Source organism: Grammomys surdaster, unplaced genomic scaffold, assembly GCF_004785775.1.
Source record: "Grammomys surdaster isolate TR1022 unplaced genomic scaffold, NIH_TR_1.0 258, whole genome shotgun sequence".
Taxonomy (NCBI): domain Eukaryota; kingdom Metazoa; phylum Chordata; class Mammalia; order Rodentia; family Muridae; genus Grammomys; species Grammomys surdaster.
Window position 1 is genome coordinate 4,923,223 of NW_021604699.1, and position 11,635 is coordinate 4,934,857.

Genomic DNA, 11,635 nt, shown 5'->3' on the forward strand with positions numbered 1-11,635 from the left:
TCGTGGTCCTCCATAGCTAACTTATGATAATGTATCTGAGTAGGTATTATTTATCTGTTGTGTCATAGAGTTAGTCTGCCTATTTGAGAGCCAGGGACCAGCAGAAAAAAGCAAAAAGAACCCAAATAATGGTCCCAAGATGGGAGGAAATAGGGTTGACAACTTTGGAGAGGCTGAAAAGCAATGTTTGTACCAGCCTTCATTTGTCTCTTTCTCTCTCTGATTTTTCTTAGGGACTTCACTACCTGTTTCATGCTCTCTTTATCCCTCCTTGTCTTGTCTATGTAAAGGCAACCTTCTTCTTTAAGAGCTGTATACAGTCAAGAGCTGTACACAGCCTTTTCTTTTGTAATAGAGTAAATCAAGTCCAATAAGGATCTTTGCGATTTTAGGAGGAAAAGACAGCATTTTCAACAAATGGTACTGCCTTAATTGGTGGTAGGCTTGTAGAAGAATGCAAATTGATCTATCCTTATCTTCTTGTTCAAAGCTCAAGTACAAATGGATCCAGGACCTCCAGATAAAGCCAAATACATCGAATCTAATAGAAGAGCAAGTGGGGAAGAGCCTCAAACACATCTGCACAGGGGAAAATTTTCAGAGCACAATACCAGTGGCTCGTGCTCTAAGATCAACTACTGAATAATGGTAACACATAAAGGAGAAAAGCCTGTGTAAGGCAAAGCACACTGTCAATAGGACAAAACAGCAAACTACAAATTGGGAAAAGATTTTTACCAATCCTACATCTGATAGAGAGCTAATATCCAATATACACAAAAAACTCAAGAACTGAGACTCCAGAGAACCCAATAACTCCATTAAAAATCAGGCTACAGAGATAAACAAAAATTCTCACCTAAGTAACATGGAATGACCAAGAAGCACCTAAAGAAATGTTCAACATCGTTAGTCATCAGAGAAATGAAAATCTAAACAACCCTGAGATTCCACCTCACACCAGTCAGAATGGACAAGATCAAAAACTCAGGGGACAGTAGAAGCTGGCAAGGATATTGAGAAAGAGGAATACTCTGCCATTGTTGGTGGGATTGCAAGCTGGTGCAACCACTCTGGGAATCATTTTGGCAGTTCCTCAGAAAATTTGACATAGTACTAACTGAGAGCCCAGCTATACCACTCCTGGGCATATAACCAAACAATGCTCCAACATAAAACAAGGACATATGCTCCACTATGTTCATAGCAGCCTTATTTATAATAGTCAGAAGCTGGAAACAATCCAGATATCCTTCAACAGAGAAATGGATACAAAAAAATGTGATACATTTACACAATGGAGTGTTACTCAGCTATTTTAAACAGTAAAGTTGAGAAATTCTTAGGTAAATGGATGGAACTAGAAAAATATCATTCTGACTGATGTAACACAGTCACAAAAGAACACAAATGGTATATATTCACTTGTGAGTGGATTTTAGCTCCAAAGTTTGGAATACCCACAATAAAACTCTCTGATCATATGAATCTCAACAAGAAGGGAGACCAAAGTTTTGATGCTTTAGTCCTACATAGAAATGGGAACAAAATAGTTATGAGAAGTAGAGGGAGGAAGCCATCTGGAAGTGTGTGAGGAGGGGAGGATAAAAGGGAGACAAGATCAGATATGGGAAGAGATTGGGGAGAAGTTCAGAGGATCAAGAAATTGAAAGGAGGCCAGGCGGTGGTGGCGCACGCCTTTAATCCCAGCACTTGGGAGGCAGAGGCAGGTGGATTTCTGAGTTCGAGGCCAGCCTGGTCTACAGAGTGAGTTCCAGGACAGCCAGGGCTACACAGAGAAACCCTGTCTCGAAAAACCAAAAAAAAAAAAAAAAAGAAATTGAAAGGAGGTATATAGTAGTGGTGGATGGGGAACGGTAGGTAGTCATTAGAAAGTCCCAAATGTCAGGGAAGCAAAAAATTCCAAGGACCCAATGGGAATGACATTAATGAAAATGCCCAACAATGGAGAGAGAGAACCTGTAAGGGAAGGAGACACTATTTGAAATGTAAAAATAACCTTATAAAAGAAAGAAAAAGAAAAAGAAAACAAAAAGTAAAATCTAGAAGAATTTGCTTTTGGAGAATTTTCAACAGTGGTATAATGGCCTAATTGCTACTACTAGCGGCAAGTGTATAAAACTAAAATCACTAGTGCAATACTGGCACATTTGGCTTTGGTGCACTTAACAAATTCTTGATATGTTTAAAACAAATAACAAGGAATTAATCAATGCTTAGTATATTAATTCAAATTCAATCATTTTTGGGAGATATTAGGTTCTAGAGTTAAAGAAGTTTGTCTGTTAAATATAAATGATATAGTTCAAAATGTCTTCCACATATCTAAATTAAGCATGAAGATTATTATAACTGTCAGCTTAGTTCATAGAGAAACAACCTTTACAGTGTCAGTGACTACTAGCAGATATTTATAACACTATTGAAAATTTTCTAATTCAATTGCATGGTGTTCAAATATTCAAAACAGAATCCCTATCTGTTCATAAACATGAGACAGATGACAGAAAAATCCAGAGTATAAAAAAGTGAAGCAATTATGAAAACCCGTTTCCTTCTGGTCTGATATGACAGTCTGTCATTAGGCAGCTAAGATGGTCAGAGATTTAAAAAATAATTTTGACAAGAATCAATGTGTAGAAAGAAACAAAGAGAAATCATCCAGACACTTATAAGTATCTTGTAATAAAATGGTTAACATTCCCTGGAGATAGAAAGACATGGTTCATGAATGAGGGTTTTTGTACGTGACTTCTTGCTGTCCATGGCTGTACATGCCCTTGGGCTTATCTACTAGAATATATAGGACCAGAAAACTAACTGAATGTTGGGTGCCCGTGAAGCAGATCTCCAGAGTCAGAACTCATCCTGCTTAGGAAGTCCTCAAATATGGGGCTGCCATTGAGTCAACCTCACTTCTGTAAGTAAATTACCCCAAGTTTCTCTCTAATTTAAAATATCCAGTTCAGTGGTTCTTTGAGTTTATTTTAATGGAAGTCTTTCTTTGGAATCTTTGATGTTCAATCTGATGTGAAAAGATATTTTTTCATAGATTACCACGAGAAGAACTCAGCATACACTTTCTAATACTTTTGAAAATTACTTTTCATGAAAGAAAACTGTACAAATCACAAGAGACAATTGGATTAGTAGTTCTCATCATTCTTTAACTTGAGACATGTTGCAATGTACAAAGAGAGGCTTTGTTGTCTTTTCTATAAAAATGAGAGGCAGAGAAAAGTGATACTGTTATTCAATGAGTAGAATTGATGGGAATCATTAAGCAGCTTCCAATGTGTGTAGTACCATCCAGAACAGATAATACAGCTCAAAAGGACAATGTTTTGGTGCTTGGGAAGTTGGAACAATTGAGGATGGAAAGTCAGTGGGTCCAAATCAAGTCATCTCATTTAGAAGAAACAGAATTGTAATTGTGAATATTGTTTTTTTAACTGAGTATTTTAATTTACATTTCAGATGTTATCCCCTTAACCCACATCCCCACAACCTGGAACCCCCTGTCTCATGTCCAATCCTCCTGCTTCTACAAGGATGTGTCCCTCCATCACTCCACTCCCATCTCCCCACCCTCGAATTCCCCCACACTTGGCATCCAGCCTTCAAGGGACCAAGGATCTCCTCTCCCACCTATGCCCAACAAGGCCATCCTCCCTACATATATAGCTGGAGCCATGGGTCCCTCTCTATGTACTCCCAGACTGGTGGTTTAGACCCTGGGAACTCTGGTTGGTTCGTATTGTTGCTCTTCTCATGGGGCTGCAAACCCTTTCAGCTCCTTCAGTCTTCACTCTAACTCCTCCAATTCAAATCCCTTAATCAGTTCAATGGTTAGCTGTGGGCATCCTCCTCTGAATATGTCAGACTCTGGGAGACCTCTAAAGAGACAGCTATATCAGTCTCCTGTCAGCATGCACTTCCTGACATCCACATTCGTGTCTACATTTGGTGACTGCACATGGGATGGATACCCAGGTGGGATGGTCTACAGACGGCCCCTCCTTGAGTTTCTGTCCCACACTTTGTCTCCATATTTTCTCCCTTGATTATTTTGTTACTCCTTCTAAGAAGGACCGAAGCACTCATACTTGGTCTTCCTACTTCATGAGGTTCATGTGGTCTGAGAGTTGAATCTTGGGTATTGTGAGCTTCTGGGCTAATATCCAATTATCAGTGAGTGAATACCATGTGTGTTCTTTTGTGATTGGGTTACCTCACTCAGGATAATATTTTCTAGTTCCATCCATCTGCCTAAGAATTTCTCGAATTCATTGTTTTTAATAGCTGAGTAGTACTCCATTGTGTAAATGTACTACATTTTTTGTATCCATTCCTCTATTAAAGGACATCTGGGTTCTTTCTAGCTTTTGGCTATAAATAAGGCTCCTAAGAACATAGTGGAGCATATGTCCTTGTTATCTGTGGCTGGAGAGACGGCTCTGTAGTTGAGAGCATCAATTGCTCCTCCTGAGGTCCTGAGTTCAATTCCCAGCAACCATATTGTGGCTCACAGTCATCTGTAATGGGATTTGATGCCCTCTTCTGGCCTGCAGGTGTACAAGCAGATTGTGAATATTGTATATGAGTTTTCCCACTGGAATAAATCTGAAGAATTTTTATGTTCTGAAGCCTGAAGTAGTCAAAGATGTTAAACTGTGTCTTACAGTGTTATCCAATTTAGCACAAGTAAAATGACATCACAAAAATGAAGAACAATGGGGTGCAGTGTAAGTGTCATATTTTATAGGTGATATTTGTTATTTAAAAGGCTATGATACAAGGGCAACTTGTAAGTCACTAGAAAGCTTGAAATAAATTATTTTCCACATTCAAAAAAAAAGGCTATGATATAATTAGTCTTTTTGTTTTGTTTTGTTTTTTGAGACAGGGTTTCTCTGTGTAGCCCTGGCTGTCCTGGAACTCACTCTGTAGACCAGGCTGGCCTCGAACTCAGAAACCCGCCTGCCTCTGCCTCCCAAGTGCTGGGATTAAAGGCGTGCGCCACCACCGCCTAAGAATAGCAGGGAGACCATTACTCAAGCAGTGTACCATATCTTCTGAAGAATAGCAGATAGATCATAATTCAAGGCAGTGTACCGTATAGACCATGACATGTTTCAAGGCACAGGCTAAGAAGATTCTGTACTTTTCCACCACCTGACCCCTCTTACCCCCTCCCCTTGTAAAACATGCTATAAAAAAGCATTTCATGTTCAAAAAAAAAGTTTTCTACTAAACTAAGAATGGGACCTAAAAAAATAAATAAATAAAGTCTTTTTACATCTAAAAAAAAAAGGCTATGATACCAAACATATTTTAAATGAAATATGAAGACATTAATGTTTCTAATGTTTTGAAGATTTTATGAATAAATATTGTGTTATATCATTCTTCCAATTCATCACAAACCCATTCCCCTGTTCCATTTCAAACTCGAGGGTTTTGCAAAAAAATAAATAAATAAATCAATACTGTTACATTGACAGACAAATATAAACAACCTGTTTAATCCATTTAATGTTGCTTATATCACTATTATTTTAGTGCTGATCACTTGGTTATGAAAAAGCACATAAATCCAGTTTATTTCAGTAAACGTTCTTGACTTCTAACTCTTATATTCATTCTTCCCCCTTAATTTTAATCTTTCCTCTGTCTTAAGTTTAAGGCTCCGGTTGCCATTCCTAATGAGTAGATATTTGGAGATTGAGGCTCCTCTTGATCACTGTCACAAGTTTTAAAAGTGAATAGTTTAGAGACAAAACAGTAGATGAAGTCAATCTACTAAAGTATCTGCTATAATGTCATAGTGAAAAAAATTTATGCTTTAGCAATAATGACCATGACCTTTGATAGAACAGAGTCTCAAAATTGTGGTTGTGTTTTCTGCCAGAAATAATGTGAGGGAAAAAGTAGGTTTGTTGGTGTTCTGACTTCTACATCTACCAATAAAAAGCCATTAGAATTTTTTTCACCATGGAAGACTTTTCCTTCATGAATATATTCGGATTAAAATTATGTGAACATAATTTCTTCACAGAATTACTATACAGATCAATCTTAAAGAAAATGAACAGAAGTTTTTGATGAAATAGACTCTGGTTGAATTTTATCATAAGTTAGCAATTATAAAGTTACATCATTTTTAGGAGAACATTCTCATCATCTTTTCTATTAGTGATCATAATCTGTTTATTTATAGACAAACACGTAGAAGTAAACTTGTAATATCAAATGCATTAACATCAGGTATGAGTTTTAAAAATTACAAAGTTTTCATAAACTTGGTAACTAAAAATGAACTCAAATGCCAAAAAAAACCTAAGCCATCTAAAAGTGATTTAAAATACTACTTAAGGATTAATTTCAGTTCCTGATATTTGCAATATTCAGAACCACTTCTGAAACAACACACACAAAAAGGGTAAATAACCTACTTCTCTAACTATTTTAAAAAATACAATTACTTGCCTAGGTCATCACAGTGATTTTATCTGTCATTCCAGATATCCAATAACAAGTCATTAAGAAAAAGAAAGAATGAAAGAAAATAAAGAAAGAAATGGCTAGATAAAAAGTGTTCTGAATCCATTGGGTCTTAGAAAACTTAGACTAATACATGGTCCCTAAATGACTCTTGTTTCTATGTTGCAGGTTCAGTCCTACTGCTGGTGGTTTCAAACTTTCTCCTGTGGGAGAAAGCTGCATCAGTTCCTGCATGTCAGAAAGAAGATGAACACTGCATGAAACCCATTGTAGTAACATTTAACAATGCCCTCAAGCGAGCTGAAACCATCCATAAACTTATTGAAGAAATGTATCAAGAATTTGTAAGTATTTCAATCTCCATGATAATGCTTGAACTTCCCTAGAACATGAGACATTAACATCATGATGGATATCAGAAAATATAGCTTCAATGGTAAAAGATGCCCCAAATACTGAAACAGAGACAGGATCAATTGGACAGTGTCATATATTTTATAGAATCTAATGATACTTCTATATTTTCTGTATTTTAGTTACAAAAAAATGACATAAGCCTTTAAGCCTTTAAAATGTGCCTGGGCAAAGAACTCTCATTTCCTGTTGTTGCATTCAGGATCATAAATTTCCACAGGCATGTTCATTTAGCACACTGCAGGTACACTCCGTAGAAGATGTGCATTACAGTGAACTATATCTTTGTACCAGAGATAAACTGAAGCATGCGAGAATCCAGAAAATAAAAAGGAATAAAGAAAGAAAAAGAAAGAAGGAGGAGAGGAAGGCAGAAAGAAGAAGGAGAGAGGGAAGGGAGTGTGAGATAAGAGAGGATGGGGGCTAAACTAAGAGTCCCTAAATATCAAAAATTGTGGTTTAAAGATTTCATTGAGTGGTTGTCCAATATAAGTGCAGGATTAGAAATGTATCTAATCCTTTCTTGTAGATTGCCTCATATCATTTCTCAAAATCAGAAATTACAAAAGAAGTTGTAGAAATAGACAAACCTTTAATAAGATAGATATCAAGAGAATGTGTCTCTGTTTGCAATAAATATGTCTTCATGGTGGTTTATTATTGACTAGATGTTATTTTTCTTCCCTTAACATGACTCAGTTCCGCAATGAATTCTCTTCCAGACATTTTGTAGTCTTTGTAAGTACCTTCTTTTCTTCCAGCTGCTTCTTGAAAGGAGTCTTATGTCAAGTAAAATTATACAGTATTTATATTTCCTGTTCTTAACTGACCATTTTTCAACTTCATAACCTTCACAATAATACATTATCTGTCAAGAATTAGCTGGCTTTTTGAAATCAATAAAATGTTTTAAAGTATATATTTTGGTAAATTTAATATTTTATTAAACAAGCAATGACTAACACATGTCATTATTTAATATTTTTTTTGTTAAATCAGGGTTTTATAGAGATTATTGTAAAATAGTCTGTGTTGCAAGTTATTTTATCACAATGTATACAATGTATTTGTTAAAATAGTATAAACTTGCATAGATATGTGTATTTAGTTTTATAATTATTAAATTCATAATTCTGTTGTCTGGGTAAGTAAATATCATTATTTGTTGACAAAAAATAGGAAGATTAATACATGAGTGTTATGGCCTTGTGCTGATATACTAGAGAAAGATGATAATTGATATACTTACTTCTTAATAAACTCACTCCTTCAATGTCTGTCTAGCATACAGTAACTTTTAGGAAAGATGAAATGACAGGAGTGTAAGAGAGGAAGAAGTTGAACATTCAAAAGCTAGTGGAAAACCAAATTAAGTAGCAGACATAATAAATAAACTCTGAATTAGTTGATGGTCACTTTTCTGACTCCTCAGTATCTCTTTTGTATGAAGTACTTATTTTGAAAATTTTCAAAACCATCAAAATGCATTAATACTCTGGTCATGAGGTATTTATTCGGTTTTGGGTCCCAAACTGAATTTACATTTTTATTTACAGAATTCACAACTGATTAGGCAGAATCAGCTTGTTCTCAGAGCCAGAACTTACTGCCACTCTACTATCACAAATCCCCCAAATATTGGACCTGAATATATATATATCAGAGTGAGTGTCTTTCATGGGTTTTTCATAAAACATCATAAGTAATCTACTGTGTTGGCAGTACTGTCAGGGCAGGCATTTTGATAGACACAATAATCATGCATGCAGAAAAAATGAAAGTAAGTATAAAAAACAATCAAGTTATAATGTTGATAAGTATATCAAAATACCCAGTAACTGTAGCAGATACTTAGATACAACATATAGAAACTGGCGTTTATGGAATGACTTGCTACTGAAACTTTACTTACTATTTTTTAAGATGATTTGAACTAAATTGCCTATCTATGGTTATATACTCACTTCTACATAAGTGATGTCTAGATATTATTATATGTTGCTAATGGGTTCTGTATCATGGAATTCTATGCTACTGAACACTACCCCCCCCCCATATTTTGTTTTCAGATACGTTCTGGTTCTATTTTATTTTCCTTTTTTCTCATGCCTTTATAATTCTCTATTCCTTAACTAAGAGCCAGATGAAGAGAATAGTTCTATGAAGTACAAGCTTATGTTCCTTAGGAACATCAATCCTCCAATTCATTATGAAGTCTACAGATAATAGGAGTTCTATGTTATGATGTAATACACTTCTTCACACATACATGGCAGCAAATATTCTACTCTGTCAGAGATAAGGAGAAAGCACAATGATTATCATGCTGTTTTCATTGTATCTTCATTCTAATTTCTTAAATTCACCTAGAAATCATAAATCTGTATTTTAATAAACAATATTTTTTTTTGGTTTTGATGGATCCCTGAGTAAAAATGATTTGAGCCAATTTGTCCTAGCTGGTGGTATCTATCTTTCCTGAGTTGAATATTATTGGCCCCTATTGAGTCCCAGGAAGACCTGTTTTATCAATTGATAAAATTAGCCAAATAATAAAGATCTCACTGAGAAAGAAGTTGTTAGAAATGCTGAGAACAAAACATGATGACTTTACCTCAGGGGAAAAATATTAAAGTATAAGCAAGATAAATTGTTCTTTTTTTGTAGACAATAGACTAATTTTTAAAATTTTACATTTCCATACTGTGCAATGTCTATATAACATGTGCCATATATACATAGTAAAAAAATGTTCAGTTCAGCTTTTTCATATGAACATTACATGGAACAAACTTCCTGTACTGAAATCATTTTATTTCAATGGTTCTATTATGTTTCCTAGAACAAAAAGTATTTAAAAATGTTTATCAATTTTTTGGGTGCCTGGATCAGCCCTCTATACCATCTTGTGTTTGAACTGAGAGCCATGGAAGATGTCCCTGAAACTATCCTCTCAAAAGCCTATGAGACTGAGAAGAACAACAGAGTACTCCTGGATGACCTTAGGTGGATATTTACCAAGGTGAGAAATTTCTCGGTAGTTAGTTTCATTCATAAAAGAGATGGGTTGTATAAACTAAATCTAAAGGACATTTCAAAATACATCTTTGTATAGTGAAACATAGAAATCTGGTTTTGTGGACAATTGTCCTCTTAGATTGTGATTCCCCACCTGTGGGTCTGGAATCCATTGGGTGTCAAATGGCTTTTTCACAGGGGTCACATATCAGATAACCTACATATCTGTTTAATATTACTATTAATTCAATATCAAAATTACAGCTGTGATGTGGCAACAAAAATAATTTTGTGGTTGTGGTTCACCAAAGCATGGGAACCAAATTAATGAATTACAGAATTAGAATGGTTGAGAACCACTGCCCTAAGATGTTGCTAGCAGCTCCAACTTTTGCAGAAATGCTTCTCATTCCCTCTCACTCTGGGAATCAGAATGAAACACAACTGTTCCTCACGGACATTTAGAGGAGACCTTTATTGGATGAAGTGAAATTGTTCAGGTCATTGACTGCAGCCATCCCTTGGCTCTGCATATTGTCACCTTCTTATCCTTATGACATGTGAGATTTTCATACATAGACTGAATGGAGAATGTATTTAGTTGAAGTGTATAAAAGAATAGTGGTGCATATCAGCTTCTATGAATTACATATGTAAGAATATGTAAGAGTTTATATGAGTGGTAAGGTGACAAGAGTTCCTCCATTGTCCCAGAGTCACATAGAAATTTCCTACACTACCTCTGCTTCTGAAAAGGCATAGTTCTGTGTGTGCGTTAGAAGAAATGCAAATGAGCCTTCTTGATCATAGATACAGGACTGGAGAGATGGCTCAGTGGTTAAGAGCACTAATTGCTCTTCCAGAAGTGCTGAGTTCAATTCCCAGCAACCACATGGTGGCTCACAACCATCTGTAATGGGACCCAATGCCCTCTTCTGGTGTCTAAAGACAATTACAGTGTACTCATATACATAAAATAAATAAATCTTTGATCATAGATGCTCTATTTGAGAGTTTCTTTGCTTCGATAAGTGAAAGCCCATAACTTTGATGGAAGCAGCATATTTCTGAATGCATTTCTCTGACTTAACACATAAAAAACAAGGAGAAAGAAACACTAACAATGTGATCAACAAATAACTGACTATCATTTTGATTTTTAGGTCTATCCTACAAGAAGGATAACAGAAATGTTTCCCACCTGGGAACATCTTCCATCCATAAAATCAAATGGCAAAGATTATCAATTGTTGGCAATATTTAACCTTTCCCATTGCTTACAAGTGGATATATTCTACACTGAATTTCATCTTAGAACATTGAAGTGTCGCATAACTAGAGAAGGTTGCCAAGTGACATCTACCCTGTCTACTCTGGAGATGGTCCATGGCAGTGCATTGCTTGGAAGTTTAGTTTAATCATGTATCTTTTGAAAGCACGTGTCTATATAATGGATCCCTTTAAAAAAAATAAAAGCATTCTCTTTATAAATGTCTAAATCTAAAAAGCGTATTTAATTTTTTGTTACTTGAATAGACTATCTATCAAGCTCTGTAATTAAGATTTATATAAAATTCACTTAATGACAATTAAGACTACTTCTTTTTTATATCTATCTGTCTGTCATCTATTTATCTGTATGTATGTCTACCCATCATCTGTCTTTATGTCTATCTAT

The 11,635-nt window shown here is 35.5% G+C and overlaps 1 protein-coding gene across 1 annotated transcript; it reads left to right on the forward strand.

Moving 5' to 3' along the window:
* The first annotated feature begins 2,910 nt into the window (after nucleotides 1-2,910).
* LOC114627765 (prolactin-8A9-like) lies at nucleotides 2,911-11,375 on the forward strand. Its single transcript, XM_028775665.1, has 6 exons — nucleotides 2,911-2,941; nucleotides 6,694-6,869; nucleotides 7,639-7,677; nucleotides 8,496-8,603; nucleotides 9,782-9,961; nucleotides 11,121-11,375. The coding sequence occupies exons 1-6, from the start codon at nucleotides 2,911-2,913 to the stop codon at nucleotides 11,373-11,375; spliced, it is 789 nt and encodes a 262-aa protein (XP_028631498.1).
* The last annotated feature ends 260 nt before the right edge of the window (nucleotides 11,376-11,635 follow it).